This window comes from Salvelinus namaycush, chromosome 31, assembly GCF_016432855.1.
Source record: "Salvelinus namaycush isolate Seneca chromosome 31, SaNama_1.0, whole genome shotgun sequence".
Lineage (NCBI taxonomy): Eukaryota > Metazoa > Chordata > Actinopteri > Salmoniformes > Salmonidae > Salvelinus > Salvelinus namaycush.
This window is the reverse complement of record NC_052337.1, coordinates 45331632-45358267: the sequence shown is the minus strand read 5'-3', so window position 1 is coordinate 45358267 and position 26636 is coordinate 45331632. Positions and strand designations below refer to the sequence as shown.

Genomic DNA, 26636 nt, shown 5'->3' with positions numbered 1-26636 from the left:
CTGCAGAGATGGTTGTCCTTCTGGAAGGTTCTCCTATCTCCACAGAAGAGCTCTGTCAGAGTGACCATTGGGTTCTTGGTCACCTCCCTGACCAAGGCCCTTCTCCCCCAATTGCTTATTTTGGCCAGACGGCCAGCTCTAGGAAGAGTCTTGGCGGTTCAAAATTTCTTCCATTTAAGAATGATCGAGGCCAATGTGTTCTTGGGGACCTTCAATGCTGCAGAAATGTTTTAGTACCCTTCCGCAGATCAGTGCCTCGACACAATCCTGTCTCGGAGCTCTACGGACAATTTCTCTATGGACATCATGGCTTGGTTTTGCTCTGACATGCACCGTCAACTGTGGGACCTTTTATATAGACGTGTGCCTTTCCAAATCATGTCCAATCAATGCACCTGAGCTCAATTTCGAGTCTCATAGCAACAGGTCTGAAAACTTATGCAAATAAGTTATTTCTGTTTTCTATTTTTTATAAATCTGCCCAAAAATTTAAAAACCTGTTTTTTGCTTTGTCGTTATGGGGTATTGTGTGTAGATTGAGAAATACTACTTAAAAAAATAAATATCCATTTTAGAATAACAAAATGTGGAAAAAGTCAAGGGTCTGAATACTTTCCCGAATGCACGATATACTGAACAAAAATATAAACTTAACATGCAACAATTTCAAAGATTTTCCTGAGTTACTGTTCGTAGAAGGAAATAATTCAATCAAAATAAATTCATTAGGCCCTAATCTGTGGATTTCACATGACTGGCCAGCCCAGCCAATCAGAATTAGTTTTTCCCCCACAAAAAGGCTTTATTACAGACAGATATACTCTTCAGCACTCTACAACCCCCTGCAGGTGAAGAAGTCGGATGTGGAGGTCCTGAGCTGGCGTGTTGACACGTGGTCTGCCTTTGTGAGGCATGTTGGACGTACTGCCAAATTCTCTAAAACGACGTTGGAGAAATGAACATTAACCTTTCAGTGATACCCATCCCGGATCCGGGAGCATCCTCATCAAAAAAGCAGACTAGCATAGCCTAGCCTAACGGGACAGGGATATCATATAATATAATTTTCATGAAATCACAAGTCCAATACAGCAAATGAAAGATAAACATCTTGTGAATCCAGCCATCATTTCCGATTTTTAAAATGTTTTACAGCGAAAACACTATGTATTTATATTAGCTAACCACAATAGCCAAACACACAACGGCGTATTTTCACCATGTTTCCACTGCATAGGTAGCTTTCACAAAACCCACAAATAGAGATAAAATTAATCACTAACCTTGAACAACTTCATCAGATGACAGTCTTATAACATCATGTTATACAATACATTTATGTTTTGTTCGAAAATGTGCATATTTATAGCTACAAATCCTGGTTTTACATTGCAGCCACCATCACAAATAGCACCAAAGCAGCCAGAATAATTACAGAGAGCAACGTGAAATGCATAAATACTCATCATAAAACATTTATGAAAAATACATGGTGTACAGCAAATGAAAGATAAACATTTTGTGAATCCAGCCAATATTTCCGATATTTTTAAGTGTTTTACAGCGAAAACACAATATAGAATTATATTAGCTCATCACAATAGCCAAACACACAACGCCATTTATCCACCGCAAACATAGCTTTCGCAAAAACCAGCAATAGATATAAAATTAATCACTAACCTTTGGACAACTTCATCAGATGACAGTCTTATAACATGTTATACAATATATTTATGTTTTGTTCGAAAATGTGCATATTTAGAGCTGCAAATCGTGGTTATACATTGTGAATACGTAGCAACAATTCACCAAAATCTCCGGAGATATTTTGGACAGTCATCTAATCAAAGAACTCATCATAAACTTTACTAAAAAATACATGTTGTACAGCAAATGAGATACACTGGTTCTTAATGCAACCGCTGTGTTAGATTTTTAAAAATAACTTTAGTAGAACATACAGCATGCAGTATTGTGAGACAGCGCTCACATATTCTCCGCCTTGTTGTAGCCAACATTTACCACAAAAATACGAAATAACATCATAAATATTCTCTTACCTTTCTTGAGCTTCCATCAGAATGTTGTGCAAGGAGTCCTATTTCCAGAATAAATCGTTGTTTGGTTTTAGAATGTCCATTTCTTCTGTCGAATTAGCAACTTTGGCTAGCCATGTGGAGCTCACGTGTCCAAGAAATGTTTGCGCCTGGAACGAAAAATTCCAAAAGTCCCAATAAACGTTGAATAAACTGATCAAACTCGGTTGAAAAATCCTACTTTATGATGTTTTTCTCATATGTATCAAATAAAATCAGAGCCGGAGCAATTCGCCGTGTATACCGAACGCTTTTCAGAAGACAATGTCGAGTTCCCCGCGCGCCGTCGAAAACTGACAAAATACCGGACCTGCCACTCCAAAAGCTCTTATTCGGCCTCACATCAAGCTAGACACCCCATTAAACCTTCTACTGCCTGTTGACATCTAGTGGAAGGCGTATGAAGTGCATTCATATCGATAAATAAAAGCCAATTGAATAGGCAAGCCCTGACACAGAGCCTCGTTTTAAGATTTTTCACTTCCTGTATGGAAGTTTGCTGCCAAATGAGTTCTGTTTTACTCACAGATATAATTCAAACAGTTTTAGAAACTTCTGAGTTTTCTATCCAATAGTAATAATAATATGCATATTGTATGATCTAGAACAGAGTACGAGGCCGTTTAATTTTGGCACAATTTTTTCTAAAGTGTAAACAGCGCCCCCCTATTCACAAGAAGTTAAATTCTCTGGTAGTCAGCATGCCAATTGCACACTCCCTCAACTTGACATGTGTTGAGTGACACAACTGCACATTTTAGTTGCCTTATTGTCCCCAGCACAAGGTGCACCTGTGTAATGAACATGCTGTTTAAACAGCTTCTTGATTTGCCACACCTGTCAGGTGGATGGATTATTTTAGCAAAGGAGAAATGCTCACTTACAGAGATGTAAACAAATGTTTGCCCAAAATTTGAGACAAATAAGGTTTTTGTGCGTATGGAACATTTCTGGGATCTTTTATTTCAGCTCATGAAACATGGGACCAACACTTTGCTTGTTGCATTTTATATTTTTGTTGAGTATATTAACATTTCATCCCTAAAAAATAAACAATATGAAATTTAAACCAACCGTTTGCAAAGTACTTTTGAACGTTCTGAAATAATGGACTTTGACATCACTCAAGGAACCAGTCAATCAACTGCAGCATATTACTATAGCCGTGGCCATGGATGTAACCTGGAAAAGGATGAATATTTTTGTTCGAAATCGATAGGCCATTGCCTAATACCAGAATTAAGATGGACCTGCCTATTCATTCATATAGATATCTGATTTTATACATATAAATACATCTATTATGAGCATCCGGATATGTGACAGGCCTATATGATCAATGGCTTGCGCTTCACATTTGCAACATGGATCATGCAACGCATGCATGTACAGTCGCAATCTAATTTTGTGGCCATAACCCTTAACTACTTTGTTGGATAATCATCACAGTTGAAAAATTCATCAGACTAATTTTGGCTTACTGGAACATGACAGCCAGCCAAAGGTAGCCTCCCTCTTCTTGAACTACTTCATAGATTTATTCAAATGACTGCCGCATTTCTGTTGTCAATACTGCGACCCCAATAGAGTAGCCTAGTAGTAGCTACAGTCGCTTAGTAATAGTTGAAAGTTGGCTGTAGCGCTGTAATGTGGAGATGAGGGCGCTCAAGTCTATTACAAGTGGCGCATCAATGATGAGAATGGCGTGTTTGATTTCCATGTCCACCAGCTTTGCACAGTTTCTGTAATCAATATATCTGCATCTAGCTACTCATAAAAGTAGCTAGCTAGCTAGACTAGTGAGTGCTTTGTTAACTTTATTAGAAGTAGCCTACGTTTTGAAATGTTGGGCTGCCAACTCATCTCTCTCTCTCGTGCGCTGTCCTGTCCCTCCAATAATTGCTTGAATAGTGGGCTTGTCCGTGGAGTTTTCTAGGCAGAGACCATGGCGTGTTTTCTAAGATGAGACCGTGGCAGCTACCATTCAGACCTAATGACTACCCTCCCAGTCAGTAGCCTTTTGGACGCGCGTGTGGACTACTCCCCTTGATAGGCGTGGCGTCGGACAGTTAACGGGGTTGTTTGTCGAATGAAAACCCCTTTGACCCCTGCGTCTCATATTTTACATTACGAAATGACTGTGTTGTTATGATGACGTTACAGACGCTATGATCGGCACGTTGCAGTGATGAATAGGCCTATCTATCTACCTTGCAAATCACCTTGTCATCTATTTATCGCTCGATCAACATGGACTTCTGTGAATTATCTGTGACATGTAGTTTGACTACTGGGCTTTTGTCGGAACATTTTGTTGCTAAATAACTCCATAAAACAGCTACATGATGTGAAATGCTGAACATGCGCACAGTGTTTGCAGTGCAACGCATTGATTCCTATGCCACCCGTGTAGTGAGTGGTTCCCCCCCAGTGATGTCGCAAAGCAATTGACAACTGTTTTTCAGGATCTCTGCAAATTACACATAAAGTAGTTTTCTTTTTTTAATTTGGTGAAATGAGATTACTCTTGGTTGTGAATAGGCTACTGGGTGGTTGTCGGGTTGATTTGTAACAGTTTGCCCTGTTAAAATGTTTCATTATACACCCTTTAACGAGCGTCACCTACATCAATGTCAATGACTGTTAGTATTCAAGTTAAGTACTAGTTCAGTGAAGCGCTGTGATAATGGACACCAAGATGCCTCTTTTTGATCAATATTAGCTGCAGTAGTAGACGTGTTCTGTCAAGTGATATATAGATAATACACTGTTGTAACGCGTTGTCTTTCAGAACGGGAACAGAGAAGGGTCCTTTGACATCCTGGGTACTGACATCTGGGCTGCTAACACCATGGACTCTCATGGGTACGTCATGTAACTATTTACTCAGTCATTACTCGCCACCACACACACCACATTAACACCATGGACTCATGGGTATGTCATGTATTGACCAACACGTTTCCTACCCATCAATGGATAGTGAAAATATGCAGTATTACAAGCTTCTACAGATGTATAGCTTGTAGTCTGTTTACATTCATAGGCTTCATTGTCTTTATGGGTGGTTGGATGGGTAGTCCAGGTTAGCCTGACGACACATCCACATCGCTCCCGCCAAACACCACGCTCACTGAGTGTGGATTTGCATTCCTCCCCGACGTCTTGTAGAATGCAAACACGTTCTGATTGGTCCCAGAAACTGATGGTTTGGGCAAGAGCAGGCCTCCACTAATCAAGTCATTGGCTTTGATACTCTGATTGGTTGGAGACTATCCAATCGCTGAATAGTTTGTTTTATAACCCCCTCATTTTGACATCGGCACAAATGACTTCTGGGATGGCAGTTTCGGAATGAATGTATAGGCTGATTGATAGAGCAGCGGAATTATCTTCAGGATGAGTCGACAGGACAGTGGGTCGGTGTCTTCAGCTTTTGAAACTGTACACAGTCTCTTGTCCTCATAGTGGTGGCTACCCTCTCCAGACCAGACAAGCTGATGCTAGGAAAACAGTACCTGCTTTGGTGTTGTCAGACTGGAGATAGAGAAAAAACAACCACAGGGGCCAGACTGTTCCAACAAAATAACTACATTAGCAGCGGTTTAGCCTCAGGCTAAATGAAATACATTTACAGCCACACCGTCTTTCAGCATCAGCAAGCTCTTTTTCAATCGCTGATGATTTCTGCCCCCTAACAGCTTAACCGGGGGGGAAATGTGGTCTGTTCTGATTTCACTATTCATATCAGCATTTGTTTTGTTATGGATCCCAGAGTTTTCTTTTGCTACAAGTTCAATTAGCCGAGTTTCTCTACTTACTGGAGACATGACGACAATGTCACCTTTCTGAGTATGCACCCAAAATGGAATCCTGTTATCTGTACAGTGCACTGCTTTTGACCAGAGTTTGGCTCTATGTAGGCAATATGGTACCATTTAGGATGCAGCCTGAGATTCAGCTCTTGGCCTGTTTGTGATGCCTTCCAGAGGGGTAGACTCACTCTGTAATCACAAGTACATGCTTCAAAGATGAACACGTATACAAAACAAACTCTTCTGGGATGAGATGACCAGCGTTTTTTTGGGGGGAGGTTTTTAAAAAAGAAGCCGAACCAGCACTGAAAAACACAAAGGCTTGAATCTCTCGTGTGACTCGTTAGCTAGGTAGGTGTATTGAATGAAAAGAGGAGCGGTGTTATGTGATGATGACATAGTGGGGGCGGGTGTTGGGTGTCGCCAGTGTAGCTGGAGGCTGCCGTGGCGACGGCTGCATGGTAATGCCATGTTAACTTTTCCTCCGAGAGGTTGTTAAATCACGTTGGCATAGAAGGAAGGAAGCCACGCACACACAGTGGAAGCCCGCCCTGTTACTACGACAAAGCTGTAATTGGATCAGTCAGAAACTTCCCCCCCTTTTTCCGTGACCAGGGACTGTATTTGCTTACCAACAAGTTTTTATATTCTGTATCCGATTCGTGATAGATTAATGTAATGGCTGGATTAAAACTGCCACTCTTTAAATTTTGTGATTTACGTTTTAATCGGCACACTGTGAAACATATGGTAACGTCGTCTGACTGAGAGTTTTAAAGGAGCTATTAGCCGGGCATCATCAGTGGGGTCATTTAAAGTAGTTCGGATGACCGGGCATCTTCAGGGGGTGTTCCTAAAGTAGCTAGGCTGCCTATAGGCATCATTAGGGGGCAGCTTGGCATCAGGGGTGATTTAAATGGATGATCCCACGTCTTGTTTTGGGGCCTTAGAGAAGTGGGCAGATGGTAGAGTAGATGGAGTTAGTGATGGTCTTGTAGAAAGGAAATGGAGACTTCACAGTTTATGCTCTAAGAACAGTGGATGTCTTTCCTGCTATTAACAGACCTCGTCCTGTCCCGTGTTGTAGTTGGGCGTCCAGCCTGAGTGTATTAACTGTCGTGTCATCTTCCTCACCTATGTTGTGTTGTTTTTGTAGGGGGGCAACGTGGGACCTCCAGCCTGAGAAGCTGGACTTCAGCCAGTTCCACAGGAAACCCTTCCGGGGAACACCAAAGCACCTTCCACACATCGACAGAGAGGGGTCAGTGCATCTTCAGCCTCAATTAAAAAAATAAAATAAAAAAGGCTCCTAGACTTGAACGTAGAGGAACATGGTCACTCCTAATTCACTCGCTACCATTTTCCCTTGGCCCTAACCCTTCAATGTTTCCTCTTTGCAGATCTGAAAGCCCATTCATCCCTCCCATTGATCCTCTTCCATGGGATAAACATGACAATGATGATGCTGGTCCATTCCATTACTACTTAGAACTGTAGGTGTCTGTAGCCTCTGCTAGACTCTTCCTGCCCCAGTTCTCTCAGCCTCAGTACTGGGCGTAGGCTCAATCTCAATGAGTCTTTCCACGATTCCTCACAACCTATCCTCACATCCTTCTCGACCATATTGGAGAAGGTCCAAGGGTCCCGCCACCTCAAACCTTCTTCAATGACTTTTGAGAAGGAGGCGAGGAAAGGGGATGTGAGGAAAGATGAATTGAGATTGAGCCACAGCCCACTGTATAAGGAAGTCCCGATCAGAGCCCAATCTACCACACCTGTTCATCCTGTCTCCATCTGTGTGTCTGTTTCTGTCTTTCAGGATGATGAAAGGCAAGTTTGAGTGTGACGATGGGATCAACTTGAACGACCTAGAGCAGTTCCTGCCAGGCCTCACTGTAAGTTACCAATCTTCTATCTCTCTCCTCTTCTGTAGATCAAATCTTCTATCTGTAGCTCTGTCCTCTATAGGGGCAGCAGGTAGCCTAGTGGTTAGAGCGTTGGGCCAGTAACCGAAAGGTTGCTGGATCGAATCCCCGAGCTGACAAAGTAAAAAAAAAAAAAATATGTCGTTCTGCCCCCTGAACAAGGCAGTTAACTCACTGCTCCCCAGTTGGCCGTCATTGTAATAAGCATTTGTTCTTAACTGACTTGCCTAGTTAAATAAAGGTTCAAAATTGTATAAATAAATAAAAATCCTCTTTCTGCTTTCTATCAAGACCATAAACTTACTTGTTGGTAGGGAGCTCCACCTGATGGTTAGAAGATTGAACAACCGTACTTGAGTGAAAGAAAGGTATTGAGTGTTCTTGTGTGAGTGGACTGACTACTAGTGGTGAAATGGTGTCCCTTTACTGCCACCCTGTGGTAGTTTCGAGGTAAGTTCCATCCATCCTCATCCCAAAGCACTGTAGTGCTGATGAGACTTAACCTTTGCTGGATCTCTGTATCTATCTTACTAACGCTTGAAAACCCTAAATAGAACACATCCCTACGACCAAGATGGGGGTGTAACTTTCTTTAGCTCTGTAGCCAAGATAACTGTAAAACAATGCAATTCAGTCAACTTGAATCATCCCAAGGGGCAATTATTGCTGGCAGGAATAGGATACAGATACAACTAGGTTGGGTCTTGCATGTCTACAGTACTGCGTCACTGTGTGCCAGTCGGGTTTGTCTGCTCTGCAGTGGTCTGCTGACGGGCAGGATGTTGGCACTGGAGGGTCATGAGGACAGGGCAGGACACACACACACACACACACATCCCCCCCCCCACCACCCCTGCCCACGTCACAGCCCTGCCAGCCAGCCAGCCATGACGCCATCCCACGCCAGGCCAAGCCAGTCTCCAGGCTATTGTTATCGTTTCATTGTGACCACCGTCTCCTTTGCCTGACTGCATTCTAAAATACACAGACGCCCCACAACAACGTAAAGGAAGGAACTGTGACTGCAAGGATGCAGATGACCCTGAAAGTAAAACTCAAATCATAGCCAAGAAAGTAGAAAATAGACCAAAGACAGTACCTCCTCAAGATGACTGAATGTTAGTGTTTTATGATCATGCTTCCTCTACTCTGCAGTACCTGATACTATTTATCATGAGACCTGGCAATGCCAGTCCTGTTTTCCTCACAGTGTTTGTCAATAGTGACATTCAGTGGGTCTGATGCCAATTGCCCTCTGTTGGTCTTAGTAACACAGCCACATAGAGCTCTTTATTGTCCCCTGCTAGGATCCTATGACCAGGTCCAGCCAGTCATTCCCTGGGTTTACCTCACTGATAACCTGACTAAATATAGCAGCAGACCACGCCAGGCCGCTAAGCCTCTGTGATTGACTGGAGCTCTGTGTGTGCAATGCCGTGAAAATATATTTCCACCTTTTCTGTTTTTCTCTGCATATTTTTGTTCAATCAAAACCTAATATTAGATAAAGGGAACCTGAGTGAACATTTAGATAACTTTGTTAATAAAATAATTATGCAACATCAAATGCCCCTGTGTGAACAAGTAATTGCCCCCTTACACTCAATAACTGGTTGTACCACCTTTAGCTGTAATGCCTGCAACTGAACACTTCCTGCATGGAAGAATTTTGGCCCAATCTTCCATGCAGAACTGCTTTACCTGACATTTGTGGGTTTTCGAGCATGAACTGCTCGTCTCAGGTCCTGTCACATCTCAATCGGGTTTAGGTCTGGACATTGACTAGGCCATTCCAAAACTTTAAATGTGCCTCTTTTCAGTCATTCTGATGTACTTTCATGTGTTTTGGATCATAGTCTTGCTGCATGACCCAGCTGCGCTTCAGCTTACGGACGGATGGCCTGACATTCCCCTTTAGAATGATCTCATGCAGAGCAGAATTCATGGTTTCTTTGATGGCAAGTCGTCCAGGCAGCAAAGCTTCCCCAAACCCTCACTATACCACCACCGCGCTTGACTGTTGCTATGACGTTCGAAATGTGGAATGTAGCGTTTGGTTTTCGGGCAGGAATAACGGGACCCCCATGTCGTCCAAGAAGTTCCACTTTTGACTTGCCTGAACATTCTTCCAGGAGTCTTGACGATCATCCAGGTGCTAGTTTTGGCAAACTAGAGTTGACTTTTTTTGGACAATATGGGTGCTGTTATTTCTGGCGAGAAATCCAAATGGTGCATTCCACAGTAAGAACCTCACACCAACGGTCAAGCATGGTGGTGGAAGCTGAAGTGCAGCTGGGCCACGCAGTAAGACGATGATCCAAAACACACAAGTCTAAATCAGAATGGCGGTAAAGCGACACATCGAATGTTTTGGAAGGAGACTGGCGTGCTGCTGGCGTAGGAAGGAAGCTTACTGTATGTTTGTTCCACTCTGTCTCCCTGATGGTGAAGGGCAGTCAGTGTCACGTTTGTGTGTGTGGCTAGAACGTGTGTACATCCTGCGAATCAGAATCGTGAATAGGAGTAGGGCTCGTCGTATGTGCAGCTTTGGGCCGTGTTCAGTAGGGATACACTGTTAAATGTTTTGGAACAGTGAGGTACTACCTGAAATCATCCAATAACAACACAGATTTTGGTCTGTTGCAAAATGTTTTTTGCTACAGCGTGCCCTACTGAACACAACCCTGATGTGGGCCTAATGTCTGAACCTGGCCCTGAGTGCAATGCAATGGGGAACAGGGACACTCTGTGCAGACAGAACTCTGTGTGTTAATGTAATACTGACTAGACCAGTTAGTCAACAGTGACCTGCCACTTCCACAGTCTTCACCCTTTAGACTCCAGGGGGTAGTCTGGGCCAAGAGACTACGTAACCCACAACCCCCCTCTCCTCCACCACTTCCTCAGTCACTTCCGAGAGGGAGAACATCTCTGCAAGACATGTCCCTCGGGAGCCCTGCTAGCTTCCCTGGAATGCAGCTGATTGCTCCACACACTCACCCCTCCCGACCCTAGCGCCTGTGTTACGATGACAGTGTAGACATGTTAGATTCTTTCAGGATGAATCCCTGGTGCTGGAGTGAGACGCGCTTCATTTTAAAAATGAGTCAAGCCCGTTCCCGCTCCTCATTCCCGCTCCTGACATAGTTTACACTGGGAGTGGGTGTGTGTCATGTGGTCCCACCCACCCTTACCCTAGCAGAGATGGTTTACATCAGGTCAGCTTTAAAAGCAGGGCATGGCAGGGACCCCTCTCATGTTCCCATAGTTTATAGTGACAGACAGACGGACGGACAGCTCAGTCATTGGGCAGATGATGTCAACCGAAGACGTGCTGTTGTGACATACACAACTATATGTGCATTTGGCGGCTGATGTCAACAGGAGATGTGTTATTGTGACAGGCCTATACGTCTGTGTGCTCTGGGGCATTCTGAGCATGCATGTCAACAACACAACCCATCCACACAACTGAATTTGTTGTGACGTGTTTTCATACATTGGTCTGTCTGTGAAATTAAACCGTGTGTGGTGTGTGTGTGTGTGTGTGTGTGTGTGTGTGTGTGTGTGTGTGTGTGTGTGTGTGTGTGTGTGTGTGTGTGTGTGTGTGTGTGTGTGTGTGTGTGTGTGTGTGTGTGTGTGTGTGTGTGTGTGTGTGTGGTACTGGGTAGGACAGATAATTGTGTCTGTAAATATGTACTTTTTTTTAGTACCCTAACATCTAGTTGCCCTGTTCAGGGTTCGTACGATCATAAGTCCTCGAAAAATCATGGCCATCTGGAAATTGTGTATTCCAGGCCTCGAAAAAAAATAATACAATCAGAAAAGTCATGGAAATATGTTTAAAATCGGTTCATGTAATTCATTTAGGGAAACTTTTTAAATAATGTGTCAATCGTGTAAAAATCTACATATCAGCCATGATCAGAATGACCCGTCATAGGCATGTCTCCGTGTGCACTGTATGTGCATCACCTGCATAGAGTATGTGTGCCAATGTGAATGGGCAGTTGGTGACGGAGAGCAAGGGAGACATTGCAGCAGCAGGTAGCCTATAAAATAATTATAGACAACAGACTCTTAACTAGATAGCTTGTACCCTGGCTAGTTATTTCGCTCTCCGACTATTTAGCTATTATTAGCATGTGTTAACGTCATCGCTATGTCCTAAAAACGTTCCGCTGGCATTCGTTAATAACCTCAAATGGCCGACGTGCAGAAGGTGAACGGGACAGGTGCTACATGTTTCGGTTGTAAAACAATGTCTCAAGCACGGAATATTAGGAGATGAGAAATACAAAGCTGGGGTTCCCCTCTTTTCAACAGTAGCCATGTTATTCTGACAATGTTAAATAAATATTTTTAGAATAGCCTAATTGACAAACAACTCCCATGCTGTCCAATTCATTGAAAGGGGGAATTATTTTAAGAAGACAGTGTTTTTATTGCAATATTTTATATAAGGGTGGCCAACCATCCCCCAGGAGAGCGACTGGATGTGCAGGCTTTTGTTCCAGCCGTGCTATAACGCACCACGTTCTAAAAAAATCATCTGCTCAGCAGGACCTTGATAAGCTGACTCGGGTGTGTTTGAGCAGGGCTGGATCAAAAGCCTGCACTGCACACCAATTAGCTTTCCCGATGGAGTGTTAGCTGTTAGCTGTGTTTGACCATGTGTTTTGTACGGTAGCCTAACAATGCTGCTGTTCAACTTTGTGGGTCGTTAAGTGACTTGCTGAAGGGAGCAACGCCAGGAGATGATAAGTGGGATCAGAGACCACATTTATGCTTACTTTTTCATGTATGCATAGACGCAGCAAATTATTGGTCATGGAAATTTGTCAAAGTGTGTGAACCCTGCTTGTTTGTGCGACTGCGACTTGTGTGCAGAAGTCCTCCGGCACCGTTTTGATTTCAATGGGTGTTACTCGCATTTGATCATGTTCTCTCTTTTCCCGTGGCTTAAAGGGCTCTGTTTTTGCGTTGACATGAGAGCCGGCTCGTCTGTTTCCGTGTACTTGCGTGGAAGCGTGCTTATATCCGGTGTGCGCTCCTGTCCGTCGCTCCATTTGTTCTCATTAACTCTCAATGGTCTTATCAACCGAAGCCTGGTGGAGATTGGCTGACCCCTGATGAAGACTAAACTGATTTTTATGTTTTTATTTAACTAGGCAAGTCATTTTAAGAACAAATTCCTATTTACAATGACGGCCTACCCCGGCCAGAACTGGACGACGCTGGACCAATTTGTGCGCCGCCCTATGGGACTCCCAATCACGGCCGGATGTGATGCAGCCTGGATTTGAACCAGGGACTACAGTCTTGCACTGAGGTGCAGTGGGAGCTTATAGTAGATCAACTGTAGTTTTTCTCCCCTGTCTTCTGCCTCAGTCTCAGTGGGGCTGGTTGTTTTCCCAGGAGGGAGGAAGGCTGATAGCCTTATCCCAGATCACTTTTTTTCTGTTTTGCCACTTCCTATGGTCATTGTCATGTCAATGACCATAGGAGTTGACAAGATCAACACAAACTAATCTGGCCCCAGGCTGAGGCTTACCCTCCTGCACATTCTCTTTCTGGTGGTGCTTTGGTACTGAGCCAGTCAGTAGGGGCCTGGCGGGCTGACCGGTGGTGCCCGAGCAGGGACCACAGAGTTACTGAGGACACATCCGCTCCGTCCGCTCTGGTTCCTTCCTGCTGAACAAAGCGACCAGAGGGCCAGACCAAAGACGTCTCCTCAGACTGGCTGGCCCCCCCGGTCTACGTGCACCGGAGCAGGAGTCTTCGGTGCAGCCAGCCAGCCAGCTAGCCCTCATGACTCTAACTGGGGCTGGTATGTAACACAGGCCTGCCTGGGTCTGCTCCCTCCTCCATTCTTGTCCTCCTCCTTCTCCCTCTTTCACGTCCACAGTGGAACAATGTGGAGGTCAGTGCGGCGAGCAGCCCCGTCCTACTCCTTTCCTGCCATTGTCAGTCAGCGAGGAGAGCAGAGAGCTCGCTCTTCTCCCAGTGACCGACCACAGAAGAACTGTTTTTAGGGATCAGGGAACATGCTCTGGAGGAGATGTGTATACAGACACACACACAATGTATTTGGCACTCAAACTCAATCACTGTTGTTTTCCCCGCTGCCATTTTTGTGTCTGAATTCATTCGTTAGTTCTTTATGTATTATGTCTTTATACGCCAAACCTCAATATAATATACATCAAAATTCTTTGACATTTAACAACACATCCAAGTTCATGAATGAATGTAAGACATCTGGGACTATGCGTATCAACACTTTCCACTCCATAATCATCACTTCTGGTGGTCTGATCCTGGGCATCTTATTGGTTGGCCAGACCGAGGACGATTGCATCATAATAGTCAGTCAGTCAGTCAGTCTGGCTGTTGGAGGTACCTCCCCTGTGGGGAGTGGGAGCTTGGCCTGGGCTGTCCCAAAGGGCACCCTATTCCCTTTATACTGCACTACATTTGACCAGCGCTCTATGGAGCCTGGTCAGAAGTTGTGCACTAAAGGGAATAGTTTGCCATTTGGGACGCAGCTCTGGATATCCTGCACGCCATGGCCCCCCGATCCCCATTTTGGGTCATCCTCCTTCCCCTGTATTTATGAGACTGGAAACCAGACAAACCACACTGGCCTGATTTGAGATGGGAGAGAGAGAGAAAGAGATGGGAGGAATGGAGGGAGACGAGAGGAGCTGCGTGGATGCGATGGGACACGGAGGGGGAAGAAAGAGAGAGGAGGGGAGAAGGACTTGACGGGTGGATGGTAGAGGTAAACATAGTGTCTGTGTGGGCCACACCCGCCCACCCGCTATAGAGGCCCCTCTCTGTGCCCCTGCCAAACCAGACTACCAGACTACTGTGTGTCTCTGTGATTATATGACAGTCAGATATGGGCCCATTAGGCAGTGTCTTGTTCTCTCTCTCTCTCTGCCTCCCAGGCTGATCAATAAGATATCCAACAACACAATACAATTTAATCAATCGTTAAACATCATCCATTAATAGAATTCAAGTGTATTAGTTATAACCATTAGTTAAAACTGATTCATATGGGGCCTCTAGTGGTGCAGTGGTCTAAGGCACTGCATCGCAGTTGCTAGCTGTGCCACTAGAGATCCTGGTTCGAGTCCAAGCTCTGTCGCAGCGGGTTGCAACCGGGACGACCATGGGGCACAATTGGCCCAGCGTCGTCCAGCTTAGGGGAGGGTTTGGCCGGCGAGATGTCCTTGTCCCATCGCGCTCTAGCGACTCCAGCTGCGGGCCCAGCGCATGCACGCTGACACGGTCGCCAGTTCTACGGTATTTCCTCCGACTCATTGGTGTGGCTGGCTTCCGGGTTAAGCGGGCATTGTGTCAAGAAGCAGTGTGGCTTGGTTGGGTCGTGTTTCGTAGTACGCGTGGCTCTCGACCTTCGCCTCTCCCGAGTCCGTACGGGAGTTGCAGTGATGGGACAAGACTAACTACCAACTGGATACCACAAAATAATTATGGTTATTTTTATAACTCTTTGTTTATGTATACTGAACAGAAATATAAATGTAACAATTCTACTGAGTTACAGTTCATATAAGGAATTCAGTCAATTTAAATAAAGAAATTAGGCCCTAATCTATGAATTTCACGACTGGGCAGAGGCGCAGCTATAGGTGGTCCTGGGAGGGCATATGCTTACCTACTTGGGAGCCAGGCCCAGCCAATCAGAATGAGTTTTCCCCCACAAAAGGGCTTTATTACAGACAGAAATACTTTGGACTCAGACAATCCCACAGGTAAAGAAGCCGGAAGTCCTGGGCTGGCGTAGTTACACATGGTTGTGAGGCCATTTGGACGTACTGTCATATTCTCTAAAACGACATTGGTGGTGGCTTATGGTAGTTTAATGTTAATTTCTCTATTTGGCAACAACTCCGGTGGCCTTTCATGCAGTCAACATGCCAATTGCATGCTCCCGTCAAAACTTGAGACATCTGTGGCATTGTGTGACAAATCTGCACATTTTAATGTGGCCTTTTGTCCCCAGCACAAGGTGTGCCTGTGTAATAATCATGCTGTTTAATCAGCTTTTTGATATGCCACACCTGTCAGGTGGATGGATTATCTTGGCAAAGGAGAAATGCTCACTAACAGGGATGTAAACAAATGTGTGCACAACATTTGAGAGAAATAAGGTTTTTGTGCGTATGGAACAGTTCTGTGATCTTTTATTTCAGCTCATGAAACATGGGACCAACACTTTGCATGTTGCGGGGACTGGGGTATGGGGGGGGGGGGTGTTATCTTACAGCCTCTCATTGTGACGACAGCCTGATCCCGGGCCTGACTGAGTGAACTGAAGAACAGCAAAGCACTGCTCGACTCCCTCTACAAAAGTATCAGTCCTCCAGCAGTCTCTCTCTCCCCATTGTCTTTAATCCACGGATCGCTGCCTGAGTCCTGACACTAGACTGGCTGCTCCACTCATAATGGCTTCTTATGCATCCAGTGACCATTGGCCAGAGAACAAAGACAGAGAACATAGGGTCCCTGCCTGTGAATAATAAGCCATTCCACTAAACTAGATCCTGAATAATAAGCCATTAGACTACTAGACTAGATACTGAACACTCAAGCCTGGGAATAATAAGCCATTAGACTAGACTAGAGCCTGAAGACAGAATAATAAGCAATTAGATGAGAGCCTGAGAATAATAAGCCATTTGATGTTTCTCAGTCCTGACTCCAGAGTTGAGTTTTTCTAACAGACCTTCTGGAAAGGGATCAAGACAGACAAGGTTATGTAACAGACCTTCTGGAAAGGGATCAAGACAGACACGGTAATGTATAGAAATGTAATATCCGTCTAGGAGAGATGAGGCAGTGGATGTTTAGATTTCACATTTTTGTGTTATCCTTATTTCTGACTCATCCATCCAGCAGGCCTATCTGATGGGACAGACTAGTGCTGATTGGAGCGGTGATTGGCTGGCTGTGTTGCAGGTCTTTGGATCCATGCTTTTGGAATATAATGACTCTTACTGGTGTGTTGTAATGCTTGATTATTCCACCAGTTCTAAGCATACCTCATTTTCTCACCCATCAAGATCTGTGGTCCAGTTGTTACTTGCGGGATCCCGAGTAAAAGTAGAACTTAGCTGGTGTTGCTAGGTGGTGGCTGTTTTTTGCAAAACGGTCAAATGTTTTTGGGGTCTTTGAGGTTGCCAGAGTCTGGTTTTTATAGCTGAGGCATTGTAATCCCTTCACTGCCCACACACAATCACGCACACAATGAGGTTGTACGGGTATAATGTTTGTGTGTGTTTGCATGTGTGTGTGTGTGTGCATCCCTGTGCGTCTGTATGTGTCCACCCGCTCCCCCAGTTGATCCAGGGTTTGGACTGCGAGACAGAGCGGGTAGCCTATTGGAGGACTTGCCTGGCCTGTGGTGGAAAGACATTCCACAGCGCTTCCTGTTTTGGTTTGAGCGACGACGCTTCTCTTTCCCGTGTGCGCCTCCATTCGCCCGCCTGCCGTCTCGGCTCCGGGAATACCTCACTTAATGAAATAATGTGAGCCGTGAGGTCAGAGGGGAAACTTGGACCGACGTCTGTACTCGGGAGAAGGAACGTCCGTGGAGTACAGGACCCTGTGTAGCTCTGTGCTGCCTGTTGGCTAGCACCAGTTGGATAACATGGGCCATTCGCTTTAGTGATGTGTCAAGTTACAGTGCTAGTTCCACATGCATTACACATGAAAGACTAGCGCGGGTTTGAAATGGGCAAAGACAAGCAAAACAGATATCTGTATAGTGTAGTGTACACTTCATGTGAGAGACGAAATGAAAGCATCTGTGATCTATTTTTAGCCAATATGAATGACTTCTTGGCGGTTTTGCATTTCAAGACTTTGGCCTTACAATGGCTTGGGAAAGATGAGGGGGGGAATGTGTAAGACTTGGGCCTGGCCTGGGTAGAGAGGAGAGATATGTAAACAAGCGATGCCCTCCGAGCTGAGGAACTCACCGTGGCAGGCAGTGATGAAAAGTAGTTCTGTTTGCGTCAGCTTGGTTACAAGCAACATGGTCCAACAGTACACATGCAATGTGTAGAGTCGGGACCAGAGAGGGGGTAGTGGTGAGGCAGTGAGATATGAGTCCTAGTATAAGATTACCAAACTGGGAGGGATGTCACCCTATTCCCTATATAGTGCACTACTTTTGGCCAGAGCCCAGGTCAAAAGTAGTGCACTATAAAAGGATAAGGTGTCATTTGGATCGCAGACCTCATCTCAAAACGCATAAAAAAAGGAATAGTAACAAGTGCTGTAGTAACAAAGCTTGTTTGGCTCTATGCCTGTGTAGCCCAAAGTCCTGAAGAAAAAGAGTTAAAGAGCTGGTTCATTTCTTTCACTTTCCCTTTTTTGTTGAGAACCCCTCTGCATATTTTCATTACATGTTTCTGTCGTTTGAACAATAAGTTATTTACACTACTGGTCAAAATGTTTTTAGAACACCTACTCATTCAAGGGTTTTTCTGTATTTTGACTATTTTCTACATTGTAGAATAATAGTGAAGACATCAAAACTATGAAATAACACATATGGAATCATGTAGTAACCAAAAAAGTGTTAAACAAATCAAAATATAATTTATATTTGAGATTCTTCAAAGTAGCCACCCGTTGCCTTGATAACAGCTTTGCACACTCTTGGCATTCTCTCAACCAGCTTCATGAGGTAGTTACTTGGAATGCGTTAATTTGTGGAATTTCTTAGTTAATGCGTTTGAGCCAATCAGTTGTGTTCTGACAAGGTAGGGACGTATACAGAAGATAACCCTATTTGGTAAAAGACCAAGTCCATATTATGGCAAGAACAGCTCAAGTAATCTGCTCAAGCATCATTACTTTAAGACATGAAGGTCAGTTAAAACGGAACATTTTTGCTGTCGCAAAAACCATCAAGCGCTATGATGAAACTGGCTCTCATGAGGACCGCCACAGGAATGGAAGACCGAGAGTTACTTCTGCTGCAGAGGATAAGTTCATTAGAGTTACCAGCCTCAGAAATTGCAGCCCAAATAAATGCTTCACAGAGTTCAAGTAACAGACACATCTCAACATCAACTGTTCAGAGGAGACTGAGTGAATCAGGCCTTCATGGTTGAATTGCTGCAAAGAAACCACTACTAAAGGACACCGCTAAGAAGAAGAGACTTGCTTGGTCCAAGAAACACGAGCAATGAACAATAGACTGGTGGAAATGTGTCCTTTTGGTCTGTAGTGTAATTGGAGATTTTTGGTTCCAACTGCTGTGTCTTTGTGAGACATGGAGGAGGAGGTGTTATGGTGTGGGGGTGCTTTGCTGGTGACACGGTCTGTGATTTAATTAGAATTCAAGGCACACTTAACCAGCATGGCTACCAGAGCATTATGCAGTGTTACGCCATCCCGTCTGGTTTGCTCTTAGTGGGACTATCATTTGTTTTTCAACAGGACAATGTCCCAACACATTTCCGGGATATTTTACCAAGCAGGAGAGTGATGGAGTGCTGCATCAGATGACAACCCCCTGACCTCAACCCAATTTTAGATGGCTTGGGATGAGTCGGTTCGCAGAGTGATGGAAAAGCAGCCAACAAGTGCTCAGCATATGTGGGAACTCCTTCAAGACTGTTGGAAAAGCATTCCAAGTGAAGCTGGTTGAGAGAATGCCAAGAGTGTGCAAAGCTATCAAGGCAAAATATATTTTGATTTGTTTAACACTTTTTTGGTTACTAACTGATTCCATATGTGTTATTTCATATACTCAGCAAAAAAATAAACTTCCCTTTTTCAGGACCCTGTCTTTCAAAGATAATTTGTAAAAATCCAAATAACTTCACAGATCTTCATTGTAAAGGGTTTAAACCCTGTTTCCCATGCTTGTTCAATGACCCATAAACAATTAATGAACATGCACCTGTGGAACGGTCGTTAAGACACTAACAGCTTACAGACGGTAGGCAATTAAGGTCACAGTTATGAAAACTTAGGTCACTAAAGAGGCCTTTCTACTGACTCTCTGAAAAACACCAAAAGAAAGATGCCCAGGGTCCCTGCTCATCTGCGTGAACGTGCCTTAGGCATGCTGCAAGGAGGCATGAGTACTGCAGATGTGGCCAGGGCCTAAGACCGCGCTACACCACGTGTAACAACACCTGCACAGGATCGGTACATCCGAACATCACACCTGCGGGACAGGTACAGGATGGCAACAACTGCCTGAGTTACACCAGGAACGCACAATCCCTCCATCAGTGCTCAGACTGTCCGCAATAGGCTGAGAGAGGCTGAACTGAGGGCTTGTAGGCCTGTTGTAAGGCAGGTCCTCACCAGACATCACCGGCAACAACCTCGCCTATGGGCACAAACTCACCGTCGCTGGACCAGACAGGACTGGCAAAAAGTGTTCTTCACTGACAAGTCGCGGTTTTGTCTCACCAGGGGTGATGGTCGGATTCACGTTTATCGTCGTATGGAATGAGTGTTACACCGAGGCCTGTACTCTGGAGCGGGATCGTGGTGGAGGGTCCGTCATGGTCTGTGGCGGTGTGTCACAGCATTATCGGACTGAGCTTGTTGTCATTGCAGGCAATCTCAACACTGTGCGTTACAGGGAAGACATCATCCTCTCTCATGTGGTACCCTTCCTGCAGGCTCATCCTGACATGACCCTCCAGCATGACAATGCCACCAGCCGTACTGCTCGTTCTGTGCGTGATTTCCTGCAAGACAGGAATATCAGTGTTCTACCATGGCCAGCGAAGAGACCGGATCTCAATCCCATTGAGCACGTCTGGGACCTGTTGGATTGGAGGGTGAGGGCTAGGGCCATTCCCCCCCAGAAATGTCCAGGAACTTGCAGGTGGAAGAGTGGGGTAACATCTCACAGCAAGAACTGTGCAAATCTGGTGCAGTCCATGAGGAGGAGATGCACTGCAGTTCTTAATGCAGCTGGTGGCCACACCAGATACTGACTGTTACTTTTGATTTTGACCCCCCCCCCCCCTCTTCAGGGACACATTATTCCATTTCTGTTAGACACATGTCTGTGGAACTTGTTCAGTTTATGTCTCAGTTGTTGAAACTTGTTATGTTCATACAAATATTTACACATGTTAAGTTTGCTGAAAATAAACGCAGTTTAGTTTTGATGTCTTCACTATTATTCTATAATGTAGAAAATAGTCAAAATAAAGAAAATCCCATGAATGAGTAGGTTTTCTAAAACTTTCGACCGGTTGTGTATGACTTCATTCTTGTTAGGATATCATACATTGTATTTGCAGTGTTGGAATATGTCATTATTTCTCATTGAACAACAGTCATTTAATGCAGACATAAAGGACAGAGCAGTAATTGCAAGATAATGTTTTATAATTCACATTCCCCTCAGTCCCTTTTGTAATTGATTATAGGTCCCCTGAAGAGGAAAGTCTGCAAAGATAGATTACAAAATGGCTGCCGCCTGAGGTACAAGATGCAGCAGCAAATGGAATATAGCTGCTTGGCTGGCTGCTTGCGACACTCTCTCACACACACAGTATGTAATCAGGTCTGTTATCAGACGGCCCTGACTCTGCTCCCCTTCCTTCCTCCCTCCCAGTAGCAGCTCTCTTTCCAGTGGCTGTGGCTAAGAATCTCTCGCGCTCTGTCACTCTCTCGGTCTCTCTCTCCCCCTCTTTCACTCTCTTCTTTTCTCCCCCTCTCCCTACTCGCTCTCTACACTCTATGGACAAATTTCCATGTGTCCGACATGGTCGTCAATCAGTTCCAGTTGTCCCCAATAACAATTAAAGACACTGTGTTTGTTCTGTGGAGAACATGGCCCAAAACATGGCTGCTGCGGATCTCAGCTTTAAGACTCAACATGTTTATGTGTGTGTTTTTTTTTTTTACTGTTTTCCTTCCTGCCCAGAGAGGAAGGCATATCCGTATCACATTTTTCACCGCGAGGCGGCAAAAAGAAAGTGAATTTGTATAGGCCATAGTCTAGAAATAATACATGCTGTAATGACATTAAGTCATTTTTTTTCTCAATTTATTGCTTTTGTAGGGAGGCCAAACAAGCATAAATAAGCAGAGATTGAACAATGGAGTGTAGGCTTTGTGAATGAAGCTTAATCTAGCAGGATAATTACACAGTAAGGGGTTAGAGGAAGTCACCTCAACCAGACTGACTTCCATTCCATCAACTGTGTTATAACAGACTTCCTTGCTCTCGGTGGCATATGACTTGTTATGGCTTCTCTTCCACAACAGTTGTCATGGTCATACATTCAATGTTCTGAAGGTTTGTTACTGTCTGAGTTTGGAGCCCCTTCTCTTGACCCCTGAACCCCAGCCCCTGGAATGTGGTGCTGTACGTGCGCTACCTGGTGATGTTTCCATACTACACACACACACACACACACAAGCCCATGGCCCGTCGTCACGTCCACAGAGCCCTCCAAGGCTCCTTCCCTATGTCTGCTGCTAGGTCAAAGGTCATACTGCCTGGCTGGGGAAGGGGGCGTGCTGAGCACACACCTCTTTGATCAGTCTGGTCCTCTGTCTGCACTGATGAAAGACACCCAAATGCAATCGGCATAGTCTAAAAGACGCTTCAGGAGTACAGACAGGACCCGGTCTGAAGACAATAGTCTTGACGTCCATGTCTGAGTTTGTCTATTTAAAATGGGCTTTTTATTTGTTTACGGCACTTAAAACTCTAAGTTATGATGGAATGAGTCACGGCAGATTCCCATGCAAACCCCAAATCTCCCTGGCTAACGTTTCTCTAAATATTTGCATTTTTTCTTCAGCTTTGATGACTGCGTGAGTATACTGGAGTTGAGATAGTCATCTGGTAACCATTTGGAAGCAGGATTACAGCTAATGATATCCTACAGGAAAACAACAGTAGCTAAACATGCAACTCTGCCTCTCTCCCTCCCACTTTTTCTCCCCCTTTCCCCATCTTTTATCTGTCTCCCTGGCTCCGAGCGTTCTCTGAAGTTAACCAGTTAAATGCTGAATGAAGCAGACTTATTATGAATTAATATTACTGGCACTGATCGGTGTTTATTTTCCGTAGAAGGATAACTACACGGGTATCTCCTCTGCTTACCCACCAGAATGTACTTGTGTACACCTCTAACTGACCTGGGATCCGGGGTACTTCATAATATAAAACTAGATGGTTGTGTTGGCTGTCTGGTAGTGTTGTCATACCGGTACTGTGTAGACCCAGGGGTGTGGGCTGGCAATACTCTCTCTTTGTGTGTCCCTTCATCTTGACCACCCCGGTGTGGTGGCGCTCTTTCCTTCTGAATCCCCTCTCCTCCTGCCTTACTCCCCGGGGCAAGACTATCTGGCCGGGGCTAGCTGCTTGGGGCTGGGCCTCTGTTCCTGTGGTTCTCTGCTGCGTGTCTCAGGCTCGTATTACCACCATGCCACACTACAAAGGCCTTCCCCTGCCTCCAGCCTCCGCGCACATCTGTATCCAATCAGCCTCCAATCAGAGCCCAGCACCACCACAGCAGCTTAGTTAGACAGAGGAAGAAAACTTGATAGAGGGAGAAGGGGGTGGGGAAGTAAATTCGAAAGAACAGCAACATTAATTTTGTTGGTTAACTTCTCCCAGACTATGTCTGAAATGTGTAACCTAAAGTGGAGTTATGAAGGTTTTTATGTGTAAGTGAATGGCTCAGTGCTGTGTGCGTGTCTCTGTTAAGCCAGGTATGATCCTCTTAGTGCTCTAGGGTTTCATACTGCTGGCCTGGCTTGGGGACTCTGGGTAGGAGACTGACTGGGAAGGAACCCCACCCTCCTGCGGTCTGGGCCTCTAGAAAGTTTCACTTCTTCTGAATGAGCTACGTCTGAACAGACCAGGGTTCAAATACTATTTGAAATCATTTCAGACAATTTAACTGGGCTTGATCGAGCTTGCCTGGTGCAATGGAACCAATAGAATAGTCTCAGAATAGTATGAAAACCTGGCCATCAGGCACTTCAGGCAGGCTGAAGCAAACACTAATAATATTTGTACATAGACTACCGTTCAAAAGTTTGGGTTCACTAAGAAATGTCCTTGTTTTTGAAGGAAAAGCAAAAAAAATTGTCCATTAAAATATCATAAAATTGATCAGAAATACAGTGTAGACATTGTTTATGTTGTAAATCACTATTGTAGCAAGAAACGGCAGATTTTTTATGGAATATCTACATAGGCGTGCAGAGGCCCATGATCAGCAACCATCACTCCTGTGTTCCAATGGCACGTTGTGTTAGCTAATCCAAGTTGATAATTTGAAAGGCTAATTGATCATTAGAAACCCCCTTTGCAATTATGTTAGCCCATCTGAAAACTGTTGTGCTGATTTAAAGAAGCAATACAACTGGCCTTTAGACTAGTTGAGTATCTGGAACATCAGCATTTGTGGATTTGATTACAGGCTCAACATGGCCAGAAACAAAGTACTTTCTTCTGAAACTCGTCAGTCTATTCTTGTTCTGAGAAATGAAGGCTATTCCATGCGAGAAATTGCCAAGAAACTGAAGATCTGGTACAACGCTGTGTACTACTCCCGTCACAGAACAGTGCAAACTGGCTCTAACCAGAATAGAAAGAGGAGTGGGAGACCCCGGTGCACAACTGAGCAGACCCTGACGGAGTCTGTAATACCTACATGTTTCAAGCTGACCACTATAGTCCCTATGCCCAAGGAAGTGAAGGTAAACTGCCTAAATGAGTACTGCCCCGTAGCACTCACGTCGGGAGCCATGAAGTGCTTTGAAAGGCTGGTCATGGCTCACATCAACAGCATTATCCCAGATACCCTAGACCCACTCCAATTTGCATACCGCCCCAACAGATCCACAGATGGCGCAATCTCAATTGCACTCCACACTGCTCTTTCCCACCTGGACAAAAGGAACACCTATGTGAGAATGCTGTTGATTGACTCAGCGTTCAACACCATTGTGCCCACTAAGCTAAGGACCCTGGGACTAAACACCTCCCTCTGCAACTGGATCCTGGACTTCCTGACTGGCCGCCCCCAGGTGGTAAGGATAGGCAACAACACGTCTGCCACGCTGACCCTCAACACTGAGGCCCCTCATGGAACTGGCCATGCAGTTCACCCACAACTGCATGGCCAAACACGACTCCAACACCATCATTAAGTTTGCTGGCGACACAACAGTGGTAGGCCTATAGTGAGGTGTCAGGACATTAACCTCTCCCTCAATGTAGGCAAGACAAAGAAGCTGATCATGGACTACAGGAAAAGGCGGGCCAAACAAGCCCCGATTATCATCAACTGGGCTGTAGTGGAGCGGGTCGAGAGTTTCAAGTTCCTTGGTGTCCACATCACCAATGAACTATCATGGTCCAAACACACCAAGACAGTCGTGAAGAGGGCACGACAACACCTTTTCCCTCTCAGGAGACTGAAAAGATTTGGCTTGGGTCCCCAGATCCTCAAAAGGTTCTACAGCTGCACCATCGAGTGCATCCTGACCGGTTGCATCACCGCCTGGTATGGCAACTTCTCGGCATCTGACTGTAAGGCGCTACAGAGGGTAGTGCGTACGTCCCAGTACATCACTGGGGCAAAGCTTCCTGCCGTCCAGGACCTCCTATATACTAGGTGTGTCAGAGGAAGGCCCAAAAAATTGCCAAAGACTTAAGCCACCCTAGTCATGGACTGTTTTCTCTGCTACCGCACGGCAAGTGGTACCGGAGCGCCAAGTCTAGGACCAAAAGGCTCCTTAACATCTTCTACCCCCAAGCCATAAGACTGCTGAATGATTAATCAAATGGACACAGACTATTTACGTTGACCCCCCCCCCCCATTTTGTTTTTACACTGCTGCTACTCACTGTTTGTCTATGCATAGTCACTTTACCCCCACCTACATGAACAAATGACCTCGACTAACCCCACATTGACTCTGTACCAGTACTCCCTGTATATAGCCTTGTTATTGCTACATACGATAGCCCATGATGACAAAGCAAAAACTGTTTTTTAGATTTTGTTTTGCAAAAATAAATACAACTGAAATATTACATTTACTTAAGTATTCAGACCCTTTACTCAGTACTTTGTTGAAGCACCTTTGGCAGAGATTACATCAAGTCTTCTTGGGTATGACGCTACAAGCTTGGGATTTTCTCCCATTCCTCTCTGCAGATCCTTTCAAGCTCTGCCAGGTTGAATGAGGAGCGTTGCTGCACAGCTATTTTCAGGTCTCTCTAGAGATGTTCGATCGGGTTCAAGTCCGGGCCTGGCTGGGCCACTCAAGGACATTGAGACTTGTCCCGAAGCCACTCCTGCGATGTCTTGGCTGTGTGTTTAGGGTTGTTGTCCTGTTGGAAAGTGAACCTTCGCCCCAATCTGAGGTCCTGAGCGCTCTGGAGCAGGTTTTCATCAAGGATGTCTGTGTACTTTGTTCCATTCATCTTTGCCTCGATCCAGACTAGTCTCCCAGTCCCTGCCACTGAAAAACATCCCCACAGCATGATGCTTCCACCACCATGCTTCACTTTAGGGATGGTGCCAGGTTTCCTCCAGATGTGACGCTTGGCATTCAGGCAAAAGAGTTCAATCTTGGTTTCATTAAACCAGAGAATCTTGTGTCTCATGGTCTGAGAGTCTTTAGGTGCCTTCTACTGAGGAGTGGCTTCCGTCTGGCCACTCTACCATAAAGACCTAATTGGTGGAGTGCTTTAAAGATGGTTGTCCTTCTGGAAGGTTCTCCCATCTCCACAGAGGAAC

At 45.0% G+C, this 26636-nt stretch overlaps 1 protein-coding gene across 1 annotated transcript in view; it reads left to right on the top strand.

Annotated features, from left to right (window-relative positions):
- LOC120025639 (CBP80/20-dependent translation initiation factor-like) overlaps positions 1-26636 on the top strand; it is a 138781-nt gene that overhangs the window by 26199 nt on the left and 85946 nt on the right. Inside the window, exons 5-8 of the mRNA XM_038970184.1 lie at positions 4891-4964; positions 7071-7175; positions 7315-7407; positions 7734-7809. Coding sequence (XP_038826112.1) covers positions 4891-4964; positions 7071-7175; positions 7315-7407; positions 7734-7809 — 348 coding nt within the window. The remainder of the gene's footprint in view (positions 1-4890; positions 4965-7070; positions 7176-7314; positions 7408-7733; positions 7810-26636) is intronic.